Source organism: Tenrec ecaudatus, chromosome 10, assembly GCF_050624435.1.
Source record: "Tenrec ecaudatus isolate mTenEca1 chromosome 10, mTenEca1.hap1, whole genome shotgun sequence".
Classification (NCBI taxonomy): domain Eukaryota; kingdom Metazoa; phylum Chordata; class Mammalia; order Afrosoricida; family Tenrecidae; genus Tenrec; species Tenrec ecaudatus.
The window spans coordinates 122,053,811-122,081,351 of record NC_134539.1 but is presented as its reverse complement, the minus strand read 5'-3'; the positions used below and the strand labels follow the sequence as shown (position 1 = coordinate 122,081,351).

At 37.5% G+C, this 27,541-nt stretch overlaps 1 protein-coding gene and 1 pseudogene across 1 annotated transcript in view; one reads left to right on the top strand and one right to left on the bottom strand.

Moving 5' to 3' along the window:
* The window catches only part of BRIP1 (BRCA1 interacting DNA helicase 1), a 141,991-nt gene that overhangs the window by 60,752 nt on the left and 53,698 nt on the right, over positions 1–27,541 (top strand). Inside the window, 6 exon segments of the mRNA XM_075561490.1 lie at positions 2,782–2,981; positions 8,585–8,717; positions 15,281–15,432; positions 16,815–16,980; positions 17,088–17,228; positions 19,587–19,748. Of these exon segments, the coding sequence (XP_075417605.1) occupies positions 2,782–2,981; positions 8,585–8,717; positions 15,281–15,432; positions 16,815–16,980; positions 17,088–17,228; positions 19,587–19,748 (954 nt within the window).
* LOC142460222 (glutamine synthetase pseudogene) lies at positions 8,915–15,023 on the bottom strand (annotated as a pseudogene).

Here is a 27,541-nt window from a genome sequence, read left to right as displayed (position 1 = left end):
CTTACACTGGGAGAATATGCATATTTACCTGTACAAATTATGCTTTGTATACTTTTAAGAAGTAAATTTTTGATAAAGCATGAATGTTTACCTACAACTATCGTCTAGATGCACAAATAAGAGAAAGTGTGAATGTATATGTAAAACTTAGACAATTTTTCCTACTTATTGAGATATGTGACATCCATTTGTTACAGTATAAGAACATTCAATTGTTATTTACCCCTTTTTTTAACAAAAAAACTATTGACCACACTACTTTCATTCTATTTTTTTTTAAGTTCAAAATTAGCAGGCATGTGTTTATTGGCTTGGAGCAGTTGTGAACCAGTGGTAGAATTATTGTTTTCCATAGGAGAGAAGTAGGTTTCATTCTCTGAAGCATTTCGTTCTCTGTTAGTCAAGTTGTGTTATTCCCGTGGTGAGTAGTAGCTTTCACTGGCGCTAGAAGAAAGGCCCAGTGGCCTCCTACCAAGAATCAGCCAGACTCTGCGGAGCACATTGGTCTGTTGTGCGCCGGGGCCAACCCCATGACAGTTAACAGTAACAATAATAACAATGCTTATTACCTTACTATTCTTTTATTTTAATGCTTCTTAAATAGGCCTTTTCCCATACCAGTGCCTGGTTAGTCTTCCTAATATTACTCTTTCCCTTCCGTAAACAATCTCAAATTTCTCACTGCTTATAGGATAAAGTCCCTATTTCTCACGTATACACTAAAGGGTTCAGCAGTCTGGTCTTGATTTGCCTTTTTAGCTTTCTTATAAAACTAACTTGAACCTGAGAATGATTTCAGTCTTTTGAGGATATCTTGTTTTTCCCCTGTTTATTTGCTTTTGATAACACATGTTAGGTAGTGTTGCTAGGGTGTCACCCAGTCAGATAACTCATGGGTGGGGTTGACCAGTGAACCCCTCCCCTCTTTCATTGTCAGAATGTCCCTTGGGCTCATTCCACCCCCCACCCCCACCCCCAGCCAATTGTCTCACAGCTTTTCACAGCTCCTCCCCTTTTATTGGCCACCGTGGAGGGAGATCTTCCTTTCCACCCAATAGCAGGAGCCTGGGCCTGCTTTCTTGTACCCTGAGTAGCCATTGCTGGGTGGGGCAGACGAGTTATCCCCCTGGTTGGGAATAGAGCAAGGTTGATAGTGGTGGGTTGATGCGTTACCACACTGGTGACCGGTGATACCACTCCTCATGATGTCACTGCCTTAACGACATTACCCTGCCCACTGTGGTTGCAGACGCTGGGATCCTTTTGGTGTTGTGTCAGGGGTTATGGTTGGCACCTGCCTAAGACACCACTGCCTCAGTTAACATGCCCTGCCTTCACTGTCTACCCAACGCCTACTCTTTTAAATCCTAATATATTTCCTAGTGTGTTTTTTTTCTTTCACTTTCTTTTTCTTTTTTTAAAATCATTTTACTGGGGACTCATAAAACCCTTATCACAATCCATACATACATCAATTGTGTCAAGCACATTCGTACATTTGTTGCCCTCATCATTCTCAAAAATATTTCCTGTTTTCTATGATCCTTTCTCCATCATCTTCAGTCCTATCTGTGTTATTACTACCTCAAAACAATTCATTGGTCATTGCTTTGTGACATTTCTTTGTTCTAACAGGGCTCTTTCAATTGCAAATGACATACAAACCCAATTTAAAAAGAGCTTGACTCTTCTTTCTTTGTGATGGTTTTATCTTAGGCATGCCCTATGGGAACAAAGATAACCATGAGCAGTCAGCTAACCTGGAGTAATCAGAATATAATCTCATCTTGTTGTTAGTTGTCATTGAGTCGATTTCAACTTCTAATAACCCACAAAATTTACTCTGACTGCCCTACACATCCTCATTCCTGCATCAGTCACTGTGACCCGCAGAGGGATGGAATATTAATTCAACTGACAACCCTGGGTTATGAAGCTAACCCTGCTGGGAAAGTGGTGTTGTCCCTTGATGTTAGCAGGGGAATAGCCCTATCAGCATCACATAATTCCCATAGAGAAGAGTGGCAGGACAGAGTAAAACCTAACAGATGTACTTCATTGTCCGCTATTTTGAGAGTCATTTGAATCTTGAACTGTTAGCTTAGTTTGAGAGGTTTTTTACTGTGCTTAAGAATTTATGTTGGCACCTCGTACCTCTGCATGTGGTTAGAGGAGCTCTCGAGGCACACTGGGCTGTTAGAACCATCGAGTGTTCCAGAGGAGCAAGATAAGCCTTTACTCCCACAGCGGTTTCCTGAGTCCCAAGCTTGTTGGAATCTCACAGGGGCAGTTCTGCTCGGTCCTAGGGGGTCACTGGATCTGTCCATCGACAGTGAGGTGGTTTTGGTTATGTCATCAGTGGAGTTTTTGGGTGCTACAAGTGGTTAATGTGTTCAGCTGCTAACCAAAAGGTTAGAGGTTTGAGTTCACTAAGAGCTGCCTCAGAAGAAAAGCTTTGATTTGCTTTTTGAAAATGAGCATTAAAAGCTCTCTGAGCGCAGTTCTGCTGTGCTACACCCGGGGTTGCCATGAGCCAGAGCCCCCTTGATGGTTCACTGGGCACAAAGTATTTTGAAGGTAGACCTTGGATGATTTTAACATCGATCTGCTATTATTTGATTCATCTGAGTGCTTAGTAAGTTTTACTCAAGACATGGAATCAATTGTTTATATGATTGCCAATTGTAGTATTTGCTTATAGTATAAAATTGTAAATGAAATTTTGGCCTAATATTTCATTTTACAGGAAATATCTTACAAGAAAATTATTTTATTTTACAGATGGATATCAATCTGAAAGAGCAAGTTATCATTTTAGATGAAGCTCATAATATTGAGGACTGTGCTCGGGAATCAGCAAGTTACAGTGTAACAGAAGTTCAACTTTGGTTTGCTCGAGATGAGCTGGATAGTATGGTAAACAATAATATAAGGAAAAAGCACCATGATCCTCTCCGAGCAGTGTGCTATAGTCTCATTAAGTAAGAACAGTTTGCTATTTGTGTTGCCTTTGTGTAAAAATATGTTTTTAAAATTTCAGAATACTTAAAGTTGCTAAACTCTGATTAACTAGGCTTGTTGGGAAATGAGTTGTCCGTTGCCAGTTGAACTTTTAAAAGGTTATTCTAACTTTTATCTCATTCAAAACAATAGAATGAACATAGCCCTTTATTGATATTTATGAATCTTACTCCAAATTTGGCAAGATAATTTAATAGACTCATAGGATATAGATGACATTGGGTTGCATAAAAAACTAGCCACGGTTTTAGTTAATTTATTTTAAAATTCTGGATTATAGCTTTAATTTATTTATTTTCTAATTTGAATAGGATTCTGATTGATGGGACTTAATCAAGATTTCAATGATCTAAAACAGATTTAATTCTGATCTTATTAAAAGTTACATTAGATCATTTCTCTTTCATTAGACATTAGGTTATTGATCTAAATATCTTTTTTAAAAAAATTTTTTGTTTTGTTTTGTTTTAAATGTTTTATTAGGGGCTCATACAACTCTTATCACAGTCCATACATATACATACATCAATTGTATAAAGCACATCTGTACATTCTTTGATCTAAATATCTTTATCTTAGGAAAACACCTCTCACAACTGTAATTCAATTTCATTTACTATAGCTTTTTTCTGATACACATAGTAGTTTAAAAAATATTAAGGATTTGAATGCTGTACAGTCCCATGAGTAAATGTAAACTGTACAAATTTATACAACAAAAATCTCCCACTCCCCATCTGTGTAGTTCCTTCATGTGCCAATATAGATACCTTGTCCCTCCTTTTGACTCAGATGATGGCATATGCTTATACATACGTTTTCCTGTATCTTGTTTTTATTTTTACTTAGCAGTGTGTATTGAAGATATTTCCATATTGAGACCTAAAGTACTTTAATAGTTTTGAAAATAATTGCTTGGATTTCTACTGTATAGACATAATTTATTTAACCAGCGTCAGTTTAATATATATTAAGGCAGTTTCCAATCTTTTGCTATTACATTTCTGTAATGAATAACTTTGAACATAAGCCATTTCATATCTAGGCATTTATATCCATAGGAAAATTTCTAGAATTAGAAGTGGTGAATTGAAGCAAAGGTATATTTTTAATTTTGATAGATATTGGCAAAACTACACTGTATGTTTATGAGTTGGGGATTCATACTTACAATAATGTATGAGAGTTAGGTTTAGTTTTTATTTTTTAAACCTGCTAGGTAAAAAGTGGTATCCCAATGTAGTTTTCATTTATATTTCTCTTAATATGAGTGAGCCATTTCTATTTTCTCTTCCATCAACTTGGGTTATTTCTGCTCCCTGCCCCCCTTTTTATTGTTGTTGTAGATCTTGTATTTTATTGAGTTTTCAAGAAGCTTTTTATGTATTCAAGAGTCCTAGTGACAGGACACACACACCTCACTGACATGGAGTCAATTCTGTCTCATAGTGACCCTGTAGGGCAGGTTGGAACTGACTCGGAGGGTTTTTGAGGCTGTAATTCTTGAAGGAGCAGAAAGCCTCATGTGAACTTTCTTTTTATGGAGGAGTGGCTGGTAGTTTCAAACTGCTGACCTTGAGATTAATAGCCCAATATTTAATCCACTACACCATAGGCAGTGGTTTGAACCTTGCAGCAGCTCAAAGGGAGAAAAATGTGGTAATCTGCTTCTATAAAAGTTTACTTCCTTGAAGACGCTGAAGAGCAGTTTCACTTTGCCTTGTACAGTTGCTGTGAGTCAGAGTCAACGGATTCTGGATTTTGTTTTTCCAATGAATCACAGAAATTATTCCTTTGCTTGTGGTAGAGTTGCACATTCTTTTCCTTTCAGTTTCTTATTATATGGCTTTATGGTGTTTTTGTTGGTTTATTTTGTTTTTATCGAGAATTGCTGTAAAAAAAAAACAAACCCAAAACATAAAGAATACCTAAAATCCTGTTGTTACGGAGTCTGCCTCATCATTCTTACCCTTCTTGACCATCCTACACTGTTACTGTCTTTATGGTCAAATCTAAAGGTATTGTTCTGTTCTTAGTCTCTCAGAAATGTTAGACATGGTTACCGCTTCGTCATGTCTCTTCTGTTTTTATTAGCCTTATTCTTTTACCGCTTCTTGAAAAACATTTTTGTCTGGGCCCATGTGCATGGGGTCTTCTGGTTTCCCTTTCCTTCATAGGCCTTTCTTTCTCAGTTTCTTTTGAGACTTCTTTTTCATCTGTTAGATGTCTAAATATTGGAGGACATCACAATTTCCTGTGGGCTTTTATTTCATTGCTATCACTACAGTATGACATCTACTCTTGACCCAAATTAGACAACCCTGGTCACAGCCTAGATTACCATTAGTCATATTACAGAAGCCCACATTTCTGACGCTAGTCCCATCCTTACCTTGTATTGCCACTCGTATCTCTGCCATTCTTTTTTATCTGTTTCCATTTGGATATCAAATAGGCATGTCAACATCCAGAGCAGAGCTCCTTCCCATTCCCTAGCTACTATTTCCTCTCAGTATTTCCCGTCTAAACAAACACTGCCAACCAGGAAGAATCAAAGTGCTACCCTGAGAGCTGTGTTACCTCATCCAGGCCACACGTAGCTATTATAGGTGTCACCTACCCACTGCATCCCCCATCCACTTTGTTCTGTCTCCATATGTATACTGCTAGAACCTTATCTACAATGATACTGTGGTAGCCTGTATGTACGAGCCTCTGAATGAGTCTTTGTCTTTCACTCTTACCTTTTTCCTATAATCAATTCAGGCTGAGAAGCTGGAATCATTTAAAATTTTAAACTAGATTGTCGTTCCTTTATTTAAAATTCTCCAATTCAATCTTTTCCATTGTACTTTAAGTAGAATCAAAATTTTAAAATCCTTGCTTAATCTGATCTGGTCTCACTCTGTTATCCCTTTTGCCTTTTTTTGCCCACTGGTTTTCTTTTGGGAAAATGTTGTTAACTACTTCAAGATCTTTATACCAGTTCCATCTGATTAAAATGCTTGTTTTCCCTGATCCAGATGGGTCTGACCATTTTTTACAATGTAATTCTTAGGCAATGTCATCTCATGGAGAGCTTCCTTGACATTCAAATTAAAGTACCAGTTAGGTTACATTACCCTACCTTAGTTCCATTATATTGCTCTTCTCTGCCTAATACTTTGTATGTTTTTTGCTCCCCTTCATTAGAATCTAATTTCCATGGGAATAGAGACTTTGTAAACTTAATTTACTGCTGAACTCCCACTACCCAGAACAGTGTCTGGCATTAAGTAGAAGCTTAAACACTGAATGTATGAACATACATTTTTATTGATGAATGTATTTATATATTTTCTAGTAATTATTTTATGTACATTTTTGATGAGCTCTTAATACCTGCATCTCATTGCTATCGATTTGATGCTATCGTTGGGGCAGAGTAAAACTGTCCCAACGATTTCCAAGGTTGTAACATTTAAAAACATTTATTATTAAAAAAATCAATTGGAATGTAATACAGATATAATCCCAAAGTTCAGTCACGTCAAGTAGAATTATACAATTGCTACCACAGTCAGTTTCCAGACATTCTTTTTCTACTTGTGCTCCTTGGCATCATGTCTTTTTTACCCACCCCCCCCCCAAACCCTTATTCTACTTATTGTCCCTATAGGTTCATCAGTCCTGGGTTTCATATATCAATAAATGGGAAAACATATAACACAACTTCAAGAAGGTGACGTCCAATGACATAACACTCTGAGATATACCCGAATATGAACAAACAAAAACCAAATAAGACAATACAAACCAAAAATACAGAAACTTTTGGAAACCAAATCAGGTCCAGCCTGCATCACAGGGAGGATCTGCTGACCTAGTCTTAAGGGTCCCAGTGAGAGTCATGCCTTTGATCTGCCATGCTTATCTCTCCCTCAAGCACTCTGCGTAGTGACCACTTTCCTCCCATCCCCCAATTGTAGATGGGGGAAGTTCCCTGGAGGCTTATTTCCTATGCAGTTCTACAAAGGAATTGGCTCCCACTGTCATCTCTTGCCTTCTGCACACCAGATTCTCACAATTTAGGCTCTTAAAGGAAATAGAAAGTGTCATTTTTCCCCCCCTTGGAGCAGCTGGTGGTTTTGAACTTTTGACTTTATGGTCAGCATAACCAATGCATAACCAATATGACACTACAATTAGTGCTTATTATTTTGAGGAAACTGGTTCAAACGAAGGAGCCCTGGTATACAGTGAGTTACACATTGAGTCGCTAACCACAAAATTGGCAGTGCAAACTATCATGGGATAAAGTTGAGGCTCTCTGTTCTAATAAGATTTACAGCGTTAAAAACCCTACAGAACAGCTCTACTCTTCCCTATACAATCTCTAGGAGTCAATAGATTCGCTTACTTATTTACTTATTTTGAGTCAAATGAATCTATAAAACACAATTGGGAATGCACCCGTATAATTCTCTGTTCTGAATAAAAACATACTCTTCTTGTCAGCTGAATGAAGATTTACGAGGTCCCCCCACCCACCCCTCCAAAAAAACGAAAAACCAAGAATAAAGCTCTGCTGGGCAAAACTTTTGTAGTAGACATTTTTCCTGCTAGGCGAGCATTGAGCAACTTGCTCTCAGTGCACACTGTGGCATTGCCTGGGAAAGTTCTCCCTGGTCATAATGAATTTTTTTGTAAAAGCAGTTTATCTTGAATCTAACTTTTTGTGATGACCAATTTAAAGAGAACAGTGTGTGACTGTGAAATTTTGTTTCTTTCTTGGGACAAATGCTGCAGAAACTTGTGATGTTGAGCATGGCTTACAAGGACAGCACTATGGGAAAACTCAAGTATATGAGTGGCTTTTCTCATGTCAAATAAAGTGAAATGTCGATTGATTGGAGGTCTGTCAACTTGTAGTGCATTTGGAGTTCGTTCTACCAAGTCAGAGTACTAATCAAATCCTCTATTTCAAGGTTCTGAAAAGATGTGTAATAGTGTGTAACAACAAGGGCCTGATTTGTGGCAGATGGGAGACTAGCATTGCCACCATGACAGTGCACCTACTCACGCAGCCATCTCATTACACCAGGTTTTGGCAAAAACCAGCATGACTCTCTTGTCCCACATACCTGACTCACCTAACCTCCCTCTGTGTGACTTCTTTTTATTTCTGTGACTGAAGAGGGTCATGAAAGAACCATGATTTGAGGACATAGAAGAGGTAAAGAAAGCAATGAGGGAGGCACTGCCAGCCATCCAAACAGATGAGTTTGAAAAATGTTTCCAAGGATGGAATAGCAGACTTGACTACTATGTTAAGTGCAGTGGACAGTACTTTGAAGGTTTTAAGGTTGTTATGTAAAAAACAACAACAACAACAACAACTTTAAATACAAAGTTTTGAAAAAATTCTGTTTTCGGGGGTTACCTCATATTTTGCACTACGAGAAGTGTAGCTTTTTAAGAGTTTTCTTAATTGATCAATATTGGTATTCTAAATCTTCAAGGAATACACCTCAGTGTATGATAATGGCAATTATTGATGAGATTATTATTTAATTTTTTCTAGTTGGTTGGATACAAACTCTGAACATCTTGTAGAAAGGGATTATGAATCATCATGTAAAATATGGAGTGGAAAGGAAATGATCTCTCACTTATACAAAATGGGCATCACCTCTGCTACTTTTTCCATTTTGCAGGTAAATTGTTTTTATCTGTGAAACGATATAGTAGATTAGCAGTGGTTCAATAAACTTATCAAATAGTGATTTAATAAATCTAGCACTTTCTTTTGTTTTATTTAATTTTCTAATTTTGGTAATCTTTAAGTGATGGTAAATTATAATTAAGACAAAACAGCACTGTTTAGTTTGAAATAAAAAACTAATTGCTTTGTTCAGGGGTAAAAATTATCAATAGTTTTAAGTTTTAAATTAATTTTGTCCGCTATATTTGTCTAATTTTAAGAAAATAGAGAAGAGACACATTTACATTTTGTTGATTTTAAGACATTATAACCTGGGGTTTATGAGTAACGATCATGAATAGACTTTGAGATACCATGAGCCTTATGATGGTAAATGTATAATTTTATGCATTTATACTTTTGTACCTTTTATTGAATGGGGATTTCATAACTTTCATTATATACTCTAAGAGGTTTTAATATAAAAAGCTAAGAATTGTTCCTAACATCATTACCGTGTGCAGTCTGGATATATGAATACTTAAAAGGAAGGTTTTTTTTAGCAGATATGCTTATAATTTTTGTCCTGCTATTTTAAAGATCATGTAGTAATATTCTATATTGTGACATATATTGACAATTATTTTTGCATAAAACTTTTGCATTTTATAAGTTAGTCATACTAATAGTAAATCAGCTAGATTAAACTGTTGTATGTGTGTGTATGTGTGTGAAGTAGAATATTACAAAGCAATAAAAAAGAATCAAGTCCTGCTACCACAGCAGTAATTACAGATGTATTGATGGAAAGAAATCACATACTAAACTACAAACTCTCTGATTTTTTAAAATGAAATTTAAGGCCTAAAATCAAACTCATTGCTACCATGTCAATTCCTATTCATAGACCTTCTATAGAGTTTCCAAGGCTGTAAATCTTGGAAACGGAAAGCCTCATTTCCTTTAGCAGAGTACCTGGTACCTAACACTTAACCAACAGTGCCACGCATCAAAACCAGGAAACCAAACTCCATTGCCATTGAGTGAATGCCAACTCACAGTGACTATAGGACAGGGTAGAATTGCTCTTGTGAGTTTCTGAGGCTGTAACTCTTTATGGGAATAGAAAGTCCCATCTTTCTTCTAGGGAGCTGCTGGTAGTTTCAAATACTGATCTTACAGTTAGCAGCCAGACACCTAACCCACAGCACCACTAGAACTCCTTATATGACAAGGGAAACGAAAAGAGTAACAAAGTAAAACACTGTATGCTAAATACAAAGTGGATACTAACCAGTTCATTCATTTTACCATGTGCAGGGCAGGGAATCATTTCATGTGGCTCTTCTAGCCCAAGTCTCAAACTCCCATCAAACCACCTGTCCTGCAGGGTCCGCTAAGAAGGTGGCTGGAAGATCCTGATAGGATTCCCTGTGAGTAATTGTGCACAAGATTCCCTGGAATATGTAAAAGGAGCCCTCTGAGGAGCGGGAGGAGTGATCTCATCACAAGCAAGAGCCAACAACGATTAGTGCATCTTGTCTGCATGCTTGATCAGTTTCATACTGAAGAGATTGACAGCGTTCTTTATTTCTTCATTGTTTAGTAGCTGGTGTGGCCATTGAATAACAGTTCTATTAAGTGGATTTTCTAGTAGATATACGGATACTGTCCTATCACAACATTACACTTCAAGATAGAAGTTGTGGGTGGGGGCGTTGGTGGTGGTGTTGGTGGTATATCAGCTTGATTCTGAGTTTAATATTTAGGCCATGGCTGTTTGCCCTAAGCAAGAACTTTGTGACCAAGGTCATTTTCTTTCCTGGCCCCTCCCCTCTCTCTCAGAACGTCCTTACTTCTAATGTAAAGTAGCTTATATTCTTTTTAAGAAATGCAATTTCCCACCAGAAGAAGGAACTCCGGAGTTAGGCCCTACCCCCAGATTCTAGCCATCTCAAAGAAAGAGTTCCCTCCCCCTCCCTTCACGAGCAGAGGCTGGCTCTCTGTCGGGCTAGCCGTGCCTACTGGACAAAACCCCCTGATTAATGGAAGCAGTGGTTAGGGTTTCTGAGAGAAAGCGAAATAAATGGGTCTGAAGACGAGATTAAGGATGTGACCCCTCCACCTCTCTGGGACCAAAAAGATAAGTGTTATTAATTGGGCACAAGAAATAAAAAAGACTTGATATTTTGTTTTCTGAGTTACAGATAGTAGGAACCAGTGGGAGAGGGGAAACGTGGGTGTAGGCTCAAGAGCTGGGAGGGGCTTGACGGCTAGAAGGTCTAGCCCGCTTAGTTCTGTCACCGCGAAGGGGTCACAGTTGGCAGAGGGGCGGCGCTCTTCAAAGTAACCCTTCTCCCGGCTGGCAATCTGAGGAAAGCAGATGCTAGCGCCTCAGTTGGCCACACCACACAGGGATGTTGGAGGTTTCATGGAGTCCACTGAGGCGCCGGGTGTTGTCCAGGCCCCTTTGGGGTCATCGGCACCACACTCTCTGTGGATGGGCTCCTCGATGTGCTTCAGCTCATTGTCTTCTCGCATGGCCTTGGTGCTGGAGTTGGAATGACAGCCTGCACCGTTCCAGTTCCCAGGGTTGGGCTTACAATTGAAGGTTGCTGTCACTCCAAAACCTTCACACACGTGGTGCAGGATGAAGCGGGCCACCCACAGTTGGTTCCACATGTTGATTCCTTCACAGGACCCTATCTGGAACTCCCACTGGGGAGGCATGACCTTGGCATTCGTTCTGCCAATCTTCATGCCAGCATACAAGCAGGCCGGGTAGTGAGCGTCCACAATATCCCTGCCATACATAGGCTTTGTCTGCTCCCACACCACAATACTGTGGACCTCGAGGTCCAGAAAAGCCACTGGAAGGCACCAAAGGGGTGTCCGTCTGTCCCCAGGAGGGTGTAATCCTGCTCCATTCCAAAGAAGGGGTCACCATGTCCATTATGCATATGCCCATTTATATGTGCCTTAAGTTGGTCTCTGCAGGCTTTCGGTTGTACGTAAAGATTTCACAGAACACCAGCTTATTGGGGTCCCAGGGGAAAAGGTCTCGGAACATGGCAACAGAGGCAAGATACATGTCACTGTTGGAGCCTTAAGACTGCAAAGTGCTGGTGCCGTCAAAATTCCACTCGGGCAACTCTTCTACATGCTTGGGCTCCCAGTCCTTCTCCAGTGCTATCCATCCAGATATACATGGCTTGGACTTTTTTCGCCCTGATGCAGAGTCATGAACATCTGCTTGACGCCTGTGTTCACATAGGAACTTGAGGTGACTATGGTGGATGGTGTTCTGAGCTGCAAGCTGGTGGGAGAGAGGGCAGCGAGATCCAGGTGTATTGCTTACAAGCTCCATTCTACTCCCATTCTTAGCTCTCAAGAGAAATCTTAAATATGACACCATTCCTCTTGAATTTGTCGTTCCTGACTTAATAAACCATTAGGATCGTCTGAATCAAATTGGTTAATACCAGTCCATTTCAGCTAATGCCTAGGGTCTTTATGCATTCCAATTCATTTTGAATGTCCAGTTCTTATAAATCTTCCAGTTACTAACGGATGTGTCCAGCTGTTTGAATTGTGTCCAGCAAATGAAGGTTCCCCAAAGCTTTGCTCCATCGACATCACTAAAGTTAACTGTACTGTGACAAGGCAACTATTTCCCAGTTACATTTTAAGTGCCTTCCACTCAAAGATGAGGGACTCATCATCAGGCACTGTATCAGACAGTGCTTCACTGCGGTTCTTAAGGATTTCCGTAGTGGACCACTTCTTCCAGGTTCTTAATCTGGAAGCTCTGCTGAAACCTGTTCCATGGTATTTAAAATACTGATGGCATAATTCCAAAGATCACAGCCACAGAAAAGCCACCACAGTATGACAAACTTGATAGGTGAATGGGTTTGTATGGCTATGTCTCACTTCATTCATTAGCTGATAGAAATTTGAATTGTTTCTGTGTTACGAATAATGCTACTGTGACTATATATGTACAGATTTCTGTGTGGATTCATGTTTTTAATTCCTTTAGCATGCCTTTAGGAGTGGAGCTCTTGGGTCATATGGTAACTCTATTTTTAACTTAAATTTTTATGCAACTGCCAAGCTTTACAGCAACTAAACCATTTTATAATCCTACCAGCAACGTATGAGGATTTGTTTCTCGACATTTTCACCAATACTTAATGTCTGTCTTTTTAATTATAAACCCTTCTGTAGGTGTGAACTGATAGCTCATTGTGCGATATAGAACCTCTTCATATGCTTATTGCTCATTTGTCTGTCTTTGGAGAATGTCTATTCAAATCCTTTGGTCTTAAATTGGATCATGTGTTATTTATTGTTGAGTATAAAAGTTCTTTATATATTCTGGATATAAAGCCTTAACAAATATGATTTGCAAGTATTTTCTCTCCTCCAGAGGTGCTATAGGTTTTTTAATTAGTAGTTTTTATTAGGTTAAGAACATTTTCTATAATCCTAGTTAGCTAAAAGTTTATGATTTTTCTAACATTTATTTTTTATTTTAATAAATCACTTTACTGGGGGCTCTTACAGCTCTTACAACAATCTATACAGGTTATTGAGTGTTTTCTTCCTGCTCCGTCTTTACTCCCAATTCTCACTTTCTAGCGCCTCTTTCACTTTTTTTATTTAAACTTTTGTAGTCGTTCATTCTAAATAAGATGTGAGTTCTGCTATTTCTGAGTCTGAGTTTTCAGATTCCTTCCCTTACCTCCATTATCACTTCATTCTATTCTGTCAGCATATTCTGTCAGCATTCAGTGTTTGTGTGTTATCATATATATGTGTATATATATATAACTTGTGATAGCAAAATAGTGTAAGTTACCTGATCACGGTTTTATACAACCTTACATTTCCTTGAGAATAATAATTATCTGAATTTTTCTTTCTTTGTTTAGTTTTCTACTTATTCCCCAACTAGCTGCCAGAATTCCAGGAAACCTAGCTGGAAGCAAGCTGGGAATAGTTAGTCCCATGATTCATCATGTAGGTAGAATTTAATTGAGTCCTTTTGTGCCTCACTTTCAGTTGTAATAGTGTAAGTTGCCAGTGGTGGAGAGCTATGGCAACCTAGATGAAAAATGTTGCCGGGGACACGTGATTTTATTTATTTTTTAATTGATACTTGTGTTTAATTTTTCTGAGTTCACATTGTTTACATCTCTTGGCCTTACTTTTATGACAAAATCTTACTTGTATTATTTAGTTAATATTTTGTTCGATAGAGATGGAATTTTATTTTTAGAGATTTATACTATTTCACAACAGTTCTAAAAATTAAAGTTTATCTTATATTAACTTAGTTAACTCATCCAAAGTTTATCTTATTTTATTGGCCAAACATCATCAATTATAAGACTTGTCAACAATCTCTTATTGCTTCATTAATCAGTTTTCTACTTTACAATGTGGGGAAGCATACTTTTAATTTCTTCTACTTATCTTAAATAATCTCCACATCCCATCCAGATTAAAAATTGTAAAACATGGTGTGATAATTATCTTTTAGCGCAGCGGTTCTCAGCCTGTGGGTCCCAGGTCCCTTTGGGGGTGTACAATCCTTTCACAGGGGTCGCCTGATTCACAACTAGCAAAATTACAGTTAGGAAGTAGCAATGAAAATAATTTTACGGTCGGGGGTCACCGCAACATGAGGAACTGTCTGAAAGGGTCGCAGCATTAGGAAGGTGGAGAGCTGCTGTTTTAGAGGGATTAATATAAGACTTGTCTCAACGAGTTGGGGATTGATGATGCCCGCAAATGTCCAACTTTCCATGATGCTATTCCGCTGCATGCATCCCCGCCTTCCTCTTCCCTGGAGCATAGTCCCTCACATCCTGGGTTCTTCGATGTGCCACAGAAATCTCTTGAGTTTGAGGATGGTCTCACATGGTGGTGGCTGCTGGTCAGTCTTGAGTTGGAAGATCAGCAGTTACAAACCAAATGCTCGGTCCAGAGGACGAGTGCCACTCCTGGTTCTTGCTTGTGATGAGATCGCTCCTCCCGCTCCTCAGAGGGCTCCTTTTATACACAGAAGGGTGGCATTCCAGGGAATCTTGTGCACAATTACTCACAGGGGATCCTATCAGGATCTTCCAGCCACCTTCTTAGCAGACCCTGCAGGGCAGGTGGTTTGATGGGAGTTTGAGACTTGGGCTAGAAGAGCCACATGAAATGATTCCCTGCCCTGCACATGGTAAAATGAATGAACTGGTTAGTATCCACTTTGTACTTTACATGCAGTGCTTTACTTTGTTACTCTTTTCGTTTCGCTTGTCATGTTGGCCTTCTTTACCTTCTCAGCCCCTTGGAAAACCACTGGGTGCAAGTTTACTTGGTTCATTACTTTTGTAGGTTACTAAATTATATCCTAATTGAACAAAAAAGTAGTGAACCTCCTAAACGTCCAACTTAATAAAATGTCGTTAACTCTGAGGAGAATTTAGCGTAGAATTTCATCAGATATTTTGAGTTTTATTATAGCTTTGTGAAGCCATCCATCCCTACATTGTCATTAATAGGAAGAATTTCTCATAGGGACATTTGTCTGCTGTTCTTCAAAAAGAAGAAAAAGTCTCATCAATTCATGGTGAGGAAGCAAGAGAAATACCTATCATTAGTGCTTCAACTCAAATAGTGCTCAAAGGACTTTTTATGGTGCTTGACTACCTTTTTAGGCAAAATAGCAGGTACGTGAAAATTCTGCTATCCCTTTTTCTTCCTAAAAATGTATCAGTTTAATTGGGTGCTTACATGTTTGCTGTATGCTAGTGGATGGGTAAATAGGAGAATTATAAGCAAGTGCTATGAATATTACTGGCAACAGACTCAAGGGAATTTAAATTAGTCTTTATGAAAGACAATCCATATTATGTTATCAATAAATAACTATATACTATTAAATCAATACGTTTATATATTATTTTAATTTAGCATTAAATTTGTGGTTTTCCAGTACAAATTTAAGCATTAAAGGCTATTAGTTTTCTTTTACTTATAGTGTAGATTTGTGTTTTTCAGTGCCAGGATGTCTCCTGTTGTAAGAAACCTCTATTTAAGTACAGTGGGAATACAAAAGCAATCAATTTCCCATGCCCAACCCTTGCTAAGATTCCTGGGTGGTGCAAACGGTTAAGTGCCAGACCTTACTGAAAGGCTGATGATTCAAACCCAGAGAGGGCCCTTGGAAGATGGGCCTGGGATGTGCTCCTAGCAGGTGGGAGTCTATGGGATACAGTTCTGCTCTGCAGCACTTGGGGTTGCTGTGAGTTGGAACTGACTTGATGGCAGCCAGAGTCCCTATTCAATTATAAAATTTTGTCATTAGACTGTTGAGTGTGCGACCTGGATATTGAGATCTATGTGCTCTCTCCAGGGAGGAACTTATCAGTGAAAATGGTGTAATGAAGATAAGATACACAATGCCACTTTTGATTCACTTTAAGCCTGGATGTTTATACCCTCTATTAAAAGACATTATGAATGAGATGGGATCACAGAGACCATCTGGTTTATTAAAAGTTTCTTCATTAAAAATAGAAGAAACATGAGAATTTGATTTTAAAAGAACCTTACATTTTGAAATTAGCTCCTAAAACTGCCTTAACTTTCAGTAAAAGTTGTCTTTCCATTTTCTCACAAGATAAAGAGAAAAAAACCCTATCGTTTCATTTCTTTAAAAGTAATATTATTTTCTACTTTATAATTAATTTCATGATATGCTCCTGTGTAGTACAAAGAACTCTGGACTGGAATTTAGGAGGCCTGTGTTTTAATTCTACTGAAAAATGGGAATGGAAGGTGGGTAATAACTGAGGGATGGTTAGATTAGATGATTTCTAGTATTTCACCTGAAAATGAACTCTTTTTACTATTTAATGCTTAGTTTATATCAAAATGACTAGATTTAATTAGTGGTGGGTGTTGGTGAAGAGAATGTTATCTTTCAGTGGGAAGATTAAGAGTACTCTCAATTGAATTTTGATATAATCAATTTTTACATGTATGTAGATAGGATATTATATGTCTTATAAAGTTTCACCATTTAATTAACATTTTCCTTTTCATCTAGATTTGCAGATGATTATAAGGTTGCTATTCAACAGACTTACTCTTGGACCAATCAACCTGATATTTCAAGTAAAAATGCTGTGCTTGTGCTACCAAAAACTAAGAAACGTTCTCGACAGAAAACTGTGGTGCATGTGCTAAATTTTTGGTGCTTAAATCCAGCTGTGGTATGTCTAGTGTGCTATAAATGAACATTTCTTCTTCATGCTAAATGCTAATGAAATACATGTATTTGACTTTTTAACTTTATGTATCAAATATTGTTTCCCTTTAGGCCTTTTCAGATATTAATGACAAAGTTCGGACAATTGTTCTGACATCGGGAACATTATCACCAATGAAATCTTTTTCATCAGAACTTGGTGTTACATTCACTATTCAACTGGAAGCTAATCATATCATTAATAACTCTCAGGTTAGTATTTTTAAAGGCCCTCAGATGTTCTACCTCAGTACTATTCTATGTGAACAAATTAGGTACATGTAGTGCCAGCAAACAGACTATAAAAAGTTTAACATCTCAGTGTTAAAATAAAATAAAAATCTACCAATTACTTGATAGAATCAACAAGCAATAACAATAACTCGCTTCCATCTAGTCAATACTGACTCATAGCATCCCTGTAGAACAGGGTGGAACTATCCCCCAGGGATTCCAAGTTGAAAACTGTTTATGGGAGTAGAAAGCTTCATCTTTATCCCAAGGAACAGCTGGTGGTTTCAAACACCCGACTGAGGATCAACAAAAGAAATACTAATAACTAACATCCCTTTAACCCAGTGAATACAAAAGCGCTTTGGATGTGGACACAGCATTGCACTATACTTATTTGAATACATTTTAGTTGTTTCTAAGGAAACTGAAAACAAAACTAAAATGTGTTATTTGATTGTTGTTCCTGTTATATGATTTTATGTTTTTCTTTTAGATTATGGTATTCTCTTATTCTTTTTACATCCTCATTCTTCCTTCACACCTCGATTTACACTTGGAATTTAGCACATATACAACACTTGGCTGAATATCTGAATGGAAATTATTCTCTTTTTTTATATTAAAAGATAATTTTATTAGGGACTCTTGCAGCTCTTGTTACAATCCATACATCCATTGGATGAGGAATGTTTGTACATATGTTGCCTTCTTTCTTTTCTAGACATTTACTTTCTATTGAGCCCTTGGTATCAGCTCTTCTTCTTTTTTCTCGCTTCCCTAGCCCCCGTCCTCATATCCCCTTGATAGGTTATACATTATTATTATTTTCATATCTTATACGGACCGGTGTCTCCCTTCTCTGTTTTTTATGTTGTTCTTCTCCCTGGAGAGGGGTCTGTGGTTATGTGCAATGACTGCCGGCGATTGGTTCCCCCTTTCTCCCTTTTCACCCTTCGCCCGACCCTTCTGGTATTGCTATTCCCACTCCTGTGCCTGCATCCATGTGTGTGAGCCCCTGTCTCGTATCTTTACCTGTGTACATGCTCCAGATGAGTCTGAATTGAGAAGCAGCACCGGGGTCATGATAGTGGTGGGTGTCTCAAGGGATCAGAGGTATATTGTGTGATCCATCGGTACTCTGCTGCACCCTGATTGACTCATCCCCTCCCTGCGACCTCTCTGTGCGGGGATGTTTCATTATCCACAGATGGACTTTGGATCTGTCCTCCGTTCCCCCGCATTCTCACCAATGCATTTTTTGTTTGTTGTTGTGAATCTTCTGGTGCCTGCTGCCCAGTCTTCATGACACCTCACGATCACACTGACTGGTGTGCTTCTTCCACTTAGGCTTGTTGCTTCACTACAAATATGTCATATACAATTGATATATGGATTGTAACGAGTTGTAAGAGCCCCAATAAAATGATTTTTTTTTAATGTTATATGTTCCAAATTAATTTTTTAAAGAATGAGCTGTTATTTTTAATAAAAAGAAATACAAAGGTTTCTTTTCTGCTAATTTTGGTGGACATCATTTGTAAGCTAGTCAATGAACATGTTTGAAAATCAAATTTTTACCTTATCTTAATTTATGATTTTACTCATGGATTTTTCAGGGACCAGGGTATTTACTAGAATGATAAACATGGAGTACTTGCCCTTACAACTTTGCATTAAAATACAGTGTTTTAGTATTTTTACGCCAATCTACAGTTAGATTAACTAGGCCAAGGCCAGATCTGTTTGAATGTTGCAGGATTGCAAATAACTAATAAATACATACTGTATATACTCGAGTATAAACTGACCCGAATATCAGGCACCTAATTTTAGTGCAAAAACTACATTAAAAATGTGCTGAAAAACTCAGCTTATACACAAATATATACGGTAGTTTGAGTTTTGTTAGGGTTTTGGATTTTTATTGGCTCTCTACTCCTGTAAGGAAGTATAGTCTTGGAAATTCACAAAGGCGGTTCTACTCTGTCATAGAGGGTTCCTATGAGTTAGCATCTACTCAGTGGCTGTGAGTTTTTTATTGAGGAAAGAGATTTAAAAAAAATAACTCTTTGCCCTCAAAGAACTTTCATTCTAAGGATATTCAGGGGTCTGCCTAAACAATTTTTTAATAAATTAAATCTGAATAAAATTAACTAAAGGTTAAAAAAATTAAATGAGGTAATAGAAAAAATAAAAACCCAGCATTTACAAAATAAATTTCTTGTAAATTTACTTGACCTTAGTTTGACACATTTAGTTAAAGCTCCCATGTAAATGGTAATTTGCCGATCTAGTTTAAACATAATTCTAATACGAAATAAGATGTTCACCTTCTAGGTTTGGGTTGGTACCATTGGATCAGGCCCCACCGGTCGTCAGCTCTGTGCTACCTTTCAACACACTGAAACATTCGGGTTCCAGGATGAAGTGGGGGCACTCTTGTTATCTGTGTGCCAATCTGTGAGCCAAGGAATTTTGTGTTTCTTGCCATCATACAAGGTAAGAGAATAGGTATTATTTCTTTGCTTTTGAAAAATCATGTAGAATTACTTTGATAGGCTTCCTAGGGTTAGAAACAGCAGGGAAACAGTTTTTTAAGCCTCATATATTGTTTAACTTGTTTATTAATTGACTAAGATACTGCTTTATTATTCTGCTGTTTTGCTTAAAAGCCTTGAGGATGTAAAATGATGCTAGTTAACAAGCTGTTTCTAAGTTATTTAGTGATGACATAACAGAAGTACCACAAGTGGATGGCTTGAACATATAGGCATTTATTTTCTTACAGTTTAAGAGACTAGAAATCCAAATTCAGGATGCTGGCTCTAGGGAAAGGCTTTCTCTCCCTGTTAGCTCTGGAAGAAACGTCCTTGTCTCTTTGAGCTTCTGCTCCTGGGTAATCTTCAAGTGGCTGGCATCTCTCTTCCTACCTTGACTCTCCCTCTAGCTTACTTGTTTAATTTATTTTTATCGCAAAAGAGATTAGCTTAAAATATACGCTCCACTAATCTTAACCTCATTAACCCCATAAACAACACATTCCCAATATCTATTGTAACCATAGGCATAGAGGGTAGGATTTATAACACATTCTTTTGGGGTTGGGCATAATTGAGTCCATAACAAGAGGACAGGTTATATATACATTATTTTATTCTTAGGAAAAATGAACCTTCTCAATTGTACTTAATTATACTTTTTTGATTGCTCAGTAATCAGCATCTAAAATTAACTTTTTAATGTTGTTTTTAGCCTTTTTGCTTCAAGTATCTGATAAAAAAAGACTAATGATTTTTTTTATTGTCTTTAGAGGCACTCTGGTTTCTAATAATATTTTCTTGAGTTAAATTACAGTTATATTATCTATTTGGTTCTTACTGATACTCAAATCATTGGAGCTATATGTAATATCTGATAATAACATAACTTTATTTTTTAAATCTGATAAATTTCACCATTAGAAGCGACATTTCCTTTTTTTCCCCATAGGATTTTATGCATCAAAAGATAGAAAAATAAGCAAGTAATATATTTGAATGGCAACATTGAACTTTGGCTTTCCTATTATCTTTCCGTTTGGAGAAGTGTCATAACTTCTGGGTGAGAAAGGATAATCAAGGTCAGCATCAACCCCACGCTGATTTCCATTAGGTAGACTTCAGACAGACCTCCCACCTCCAAATTTTTTTTTAAACTAATTTTGACCCTAATAATTTCCCCCATGACCCTCTCTACTTCTCTGCTGGGCTCAGTAATTGTAGCAATGAGCACACAGGACTCATGTAGTCATGTCAGAGAAATAGCAGGTTACAATTGAGGTTCACAATCAACTTGGAGGCACAGAAACAACTCCAGATACAGTTTTTCCAATCAGAACAGCTTTTCTGTAGGCAGGTCTCTCCCTTGGCCCTCCTTCATCACATCTGGCCGGCTTTCTCCCCTGCTTAGGCAAGTGTTACACAGCCCTACCTCTGCGGATATGTGCCTTAATTCACCCCCCTCGACCAGGAACCCTTCTGCCTGGAGGTGCTCAGCACTCTGACCCCATAGGTTGGTGTTACCACTCTGTGTCTCATGGGTTTAGGAGTGTCTCAGTCCAGGGACATGGCTTTTCTTGATGGTAGTGAGGTTCTCCTTCCAACTTTTGGGATTGGCTTTCTTTAAAGCAGAATGGCAAAACTGATCAGTCCTGTGAGGTTTCCATGGATGTTATGTGCCTGGTTCTGCTCCTCAAGGGCTTCATAGACTTTATTTGCATTAGCTAAACTCTCCGACTCACTTGATGGGCAGCAAGCACCCTATTTGTTTAGGTCTCACTAAATAATTTATGAGACTTCCATGGTTGCCACTGTCCTTTGCCATTAAGTCTATTACAACTCATAGTGACCCTATAGGACCAAACAGAGCTACCTCATAGGATTTCGAAGGCTGTAAGTTTCCAAGAAGCAGAGTGGCTAATGGATTCAAACCCACTGACCTTTTGTTTAGCAGTTAAGCACTTAACCACTGCATCACCAGGGCTCTTTGTGACTCGAAGGACCACATTGAAGTAATTCACTGCATGACCCATCCACATATTTACTTCATTAGGCAGAGACGCACTCAAGCAGTCGTTTCTCTAGATAAAAGGATTTGTTTTGGAAAGAAATGTAATCAATTTTTATAAGGATACTAAAAATAAAATCGATGAAACATTTTAAAAAATCCTTATTAGAAAGCAAATTGTATTCAAGAGTCTGAACATGTGTATCAAACAATTATGCCAAAGACTAATACTTTAGCTTAGAACTAAGCTACACAATGAAACACGTAGGCTTCTTGGCCTTATCTACTCGTATTTGTGGAGACAATTTTCTGCTATAAAATTAGAAGGAAACATATTTTTTGAATCATTGAAACTATTCACCCCAGAGTTAGATAAAAGATCAAGGGAAGAAAAATCTTCCCTTGTTAGTCAAAAACATTTTTTTCTTGGTTTTCCAATCAGAGTTATAGAAAGGGAATAGGAAATCCTAAGGGAATAAATGAAAACTTTATGCCCCGTTCGGTTCCAATGACATGATTCCTTAAATGCTAGAAAGTGGCTTGATACATTGTTGTTATTCATATCTATAAAGAAATCCTAGTTCTAATGAAAAGTTATTTAAACTGGCAATAATATAATTGTTTGGAAAATCTACAGTGCGGGGAGAAAGAAGCAGTCTGTCTGTAGAAGGCACTCTTTATCTTCTGATACCAGTTTTCTCAAATGAGATTCTTCCCATTCACTAGTATTAACGGTTTAAAAACTGTTCTAACTATTAATATATTGAGATGAAATATATCACTTCGAAGAAGGAAAGTAACTGATCTAAATATAAATAACATGTTACTTCCTAACCTAATTTCTTTAGTAACTGTGATAAACACACAAACAAACAAAACCCCTGAAGAATCCCAAAACATAAAGCAAGCCAATTAATGTCAAGTCAACTCCCACTCATTGTGACCCGAAAGGACAGAGTTGTCCCAGAGTTTTCACGGCTGTAATATTTAAAGGAACATACTGCCACATCTCTTTCCTCTGCAGTGGCTGCTGGATTTGAACAGCAGACCCTTTGAGTAGCAGCTGAATGCTTAACTAGTGTGCTACCAGATTTCTTTAGGAGCTAAAGTGATGATATTAATTGACTATTAGTTTTTTATATTGACCATTCTGTGAGTTCAGAGACCATATACTTATATAAACTTTAAAATATCTATATATATATATATATTTCTATTATCTTAATGAGTTATTTTCAGCTTTTTTTTAACTAGAAAAGAAGACGAACAGAAAAGATGCATGCAAACATAAAGTGGGCTTCAAAAAGCTTGGTGGAAAAATTATATTATCTTTCTATTTATTTTTTCCCAAACTCTGTGAAACCAACTCATTTTGTTTCAGCATTAATTTATATTTCTTTAGTTAATGAAATTACTGTTCTGTGGGTTATCAATTTTTGTTTTGCTTTTTGCTGTCTTAATTTTTTTTGTTTATTTTCTGTTTATATTACTCACCCCACTCCCCATTAATTTGTATGGGCTTTTAGTATATGACATGGGTAACTCAACTCTATAGTACATATCAAAAAATTGTATCGTTTTCAACTGCAATTTTATTCTTGATTGTAGGGGGGGCGTGTTTTGTTTTTAGGTCTTTGTTTTTAATTGGTAGGATAATATACACAGCAAAGCATTTTGTCTATTCAACAATTTCTGCATGTACTATACTCCCATGCATGGCATTGGCTACATTCTTCATGTGTGCAGCCATCCTCACTATCCTTCTCCAAATGATCCCATCACTTTAAGCATGAACACAATGCCTTCTAAGCAAGGACTCCACTTTCCTTGTCCCTTGGTTTAATATACACATCCATAGCAATACTTAACACATTGCGTTTTAGACATTTTCCTTTTGAATCTTGTCTGCAGCCCACCGTCAAGCCCACTGCTGTTGGGTCGGTTCTGGCTCGTGGTGACCCCGTGTGGGGTTTCTGAGGCTGTGAAGGTCATGGGGGCAGATAGCCTTCTCTCTCGCCCATGGAGAGGCTGGTGGTTTTGAAGCACTCATCTTGCAGTTAGCAGGCCAGTGCTTGTCCACCAGCACCATGGGGGCTCCTTCCTACAGCGTTGCAAGTAGACAATCTTCTGGGTGTTCAAGGTTTATAGTGACAGGTTTCCAACAGACTCAGGTTTGGAATACCTGAAAGTAGAAACTCTGGAAACATTGTAGGGATTGCTTTGTCCTCATTTCCTTATTTCAATATGTAGTCTACCTAGATTCTAATACTTCAGTGCACGTAAATTGTAATTTATTTATCACCATTTTACAAATCGGAATTGGGTTGCCTTTTTTTTTTAACAAATGAAACACAGAAACTTTACTATAAACAAAAGTAACAAGTAAAAGTCCAATAGGCAATTACTTATACCACAAAGCAAACAAACAAACAAACAAACAAAAAGCCACCAACTAAAGGAAATTATGTCTTAAACACCTGATAGTAATCTATTTGCAGTTACATTTTACTGAGCTTTGTTGCTGTGAAGAACTCAGGTATGGATGGATGATTTATACATATACATAAACATTACATTTGAAAAAATGTAATTGAAAATCCCTATATAAGCTTCATTTTTGTTTGTTTTTTTTAATTAGTCAACTAAAGAGAAGAATATGTGGTTTGGGCTCATGAACCTTGTAATGACCCAGTCTAGATTTTGTTGAACACCAAGCCTCCTTTGCTCCTCTTCAGACATTAGATGGTTTGGAGATACTTGTTTGGCAAGTTCTCTGGGTAGCATGACATGCCGGTGCTCACAGCGTTCATTGAAGCATTGGTCTGAATGGTATCTTTGCTTTTGAGCCATCTTGTGGGCAGCACAGAGGGACAGGAAGGTAAGGAAGTTACCGAGCAGGACCAGAAGCACAGTGTTCCCGCCAGGTAGCAGCAGCCACACAACTCGAGCTGCCTTTTTTTGGCTTGTAGTTAATCTTCTCAGGTGAGGATTAGAGCATAGAGATGAATTTGTGTGAGTAAGTTTATTCATTCAGATTTCAGCCAATGCATGTTGACTTTAAAACAGCAAAAATGGCCAAGTATATACTTTTTAACCAAATAGTTATTTCAGACTGATGAGCCAACTGTGTTGATGAATCAAACAGAATTCAGATCTGTGTTTCAAAGAATTTGAATTTTTTCCATACTTGAATAGCTACTGGGTCCTTATTTCTTTAAGAGAGATCAACTAAGTAAATTGTCATAAGGAATTGTATGAATTATTTCTTATATCTTATTTTATTTGAAATGTTTACTTTGCATGTTGTATATTATCAGACCATTCTGAAGTGATCGTAAATAAATCCATCGAGATCAGTAGTTGAACTTTGACATTTTCATATTTTCGATCTTTTAACCAGTTTATTGAGAGGAAATACTCCCTCAGAGAGGACCATCAGGTCCGTTATTTCCACGTCCGGGGTTAGCACTGCAGACGTCGTTTACGTTTGGACAGTCTTCCAGCAGACTCATTGTCAGACTGCACTGGCTGCATTGATACTGGTTGGAAGTTTGGTCTGAGGTAGAATCCAATCACTTGAGGTGAAGCTGTTATGGACTAGAGTATGGAAAATTGTTTCCAATGAAATTCATATTTTTAATTTTCTCATATTTGATTATAGCTAGAATCTAGGATGGACTCATTTTAACTTTAACAAAAAGGTTATAAAAATAATACTACTTAATTTTCCACTTTTATATGATTTAGAAGAAACTATTTTATTTTTAACATATGCCATCTATAGGTACATATCAACTGACTAAAGGAGTAAACATTTCTTAAGTATTAGTAACTCATGAAATGAATAATGAAGAATCATCTTCAGATGGAAAAATGTGACAGGTTTTACCTATAAAATAAATTATGTGAATAAGATTACAAAAGATGGTAGTCTGTTTAGGCAGGCCTATTAAAAGCATCAAGACTTGAGTACTGGCTATTAAAGCAAGTAAATGGCAATATTATAAAGTTAAACACATGCCAAAAAACATTTTCCAGAAGACGGGGATTGTAACAATACCATTAATGAGGGAAAAGAAGTCTTAATGCAATTTGCACTTTCTAAAGTTTCAAAAAGAGGTTTTGAGTTAGTGCATTATTAATGTATGGAACATCTGGAATTGTGTAAAAGCTACGGACATTGAGAAAATGCAGGATTTCCCCACTAGGTTGTACTCTAACCAATCGCCTCCCAAGTGAGATACTGGTTTTATATTTGGGTGGGTGGGGGGGGAGGCAATAAAAAGCATAAACATCCCAAAGTGTCTTAATTTGTAAAATTTGACTAAAAACCAGAAATTATCTCTGTAGTTAGCTGATTCACATGATGGGCACACCAGTTAGTAAATTCAGTAATCTATATCATTGTGTATGGATTGTTCTTTCTTTTTTTTTGGGGGGGGGGAGGAGTGGGGGACTGGTTTGTCTCCATGTGACTAGTACTTGCCTTCTATGAACTATTGAATTAAATATTTTAAAATGAAAAAAAAAACCCTCACATTTCTCATTTATGTAAGTCTTTAAACCCAAAAGATGAATCCTTGTCTGTTACTTTTCACTAAAATGTTTGTCTTTTTAGGCGCCTAGTTGGGAAACTTAAAAGAATTGTAAAGACTATTTGTGTGTTTAGTTATTTGTGTGATTTCTCTGCCAAGATGTATATATGTGTTTGAATGTCACCAGCGATGAGAATGGAAAAGCTATAGACCTAAGTATTTTGTTATCTAAAACTGAAAATTTGGTATAAACTATTTTCATGGAAATAATCAGAATGTTTATGCTATAGAGCTGTACTCTAAATTTTCATGTAACTGCTATATAATATTAAACGGAAGGATTTGAAGGTACGTAAAAAAAACTCCACGGAAAGAATGAAAAGAAAGCATTATGTTCTGTCGAGATGTTGTCTCAGTATCCCCAAACTCCCTTCACCTTACTTTCAGTATTTCTGAATGCCTTACCTGAACTAAAATCTGGATCTCCCCAAGACGTACACTGCTTCCTGTCAGCTCTTGAAAATTGTGTTGTCTCTTAGCTCACAACCTGTAGTACCGTGGAGTTGATACCCAATTTGTTCTCCATTGTTCTTTCTAAACCTTTACTATGGCGTTTTCTTCTTAAAAAGTGAAAAAAGAAACAAACAAAATCCCGAACCTCTTAACTATTGTCATTTAATCATCCTTCCTCTTCCTTTTTATTGTCACCTTAAAACCATCTGAATATTTTTATGAAACTTTGGCACTTGATTTTCACATATTATTTTCCCTTCCTTTTGCATCCAGCGTTCTGGACCTCCCTTCTCCACTCACACTGACATTCTAGGACAGATTGGAACTGCCCCTGTGGGCTTTCAAGATTGTAAATCTTTACAGGAGTAGAAATCCTCATCTTTCTCATGCGGAACAGATGATGGTTTTGAACTGCTGGCCTTATGAGGTTACTATGAATCGGGAATGACTCGATGGCTGTGAGGGTTCCTCATTCATTTAAGTTAATTCCGATGTTGACTGAGAACTTCCCACATGCCCAGTACTATTCTAGGCACTGGATTATTCTAGCAGTGAACAAAGCAGACAAAAATCATTGTCCTTGTAGAGATTAAATTCCGGCGCATAATGCATAAGAAAGGTATATGCTTTGTTAGATGGTGATACATGCTACCTAGAAAAATCAAGCACAGGATGAGGTAAAGGGAATTCTAAGAAAGT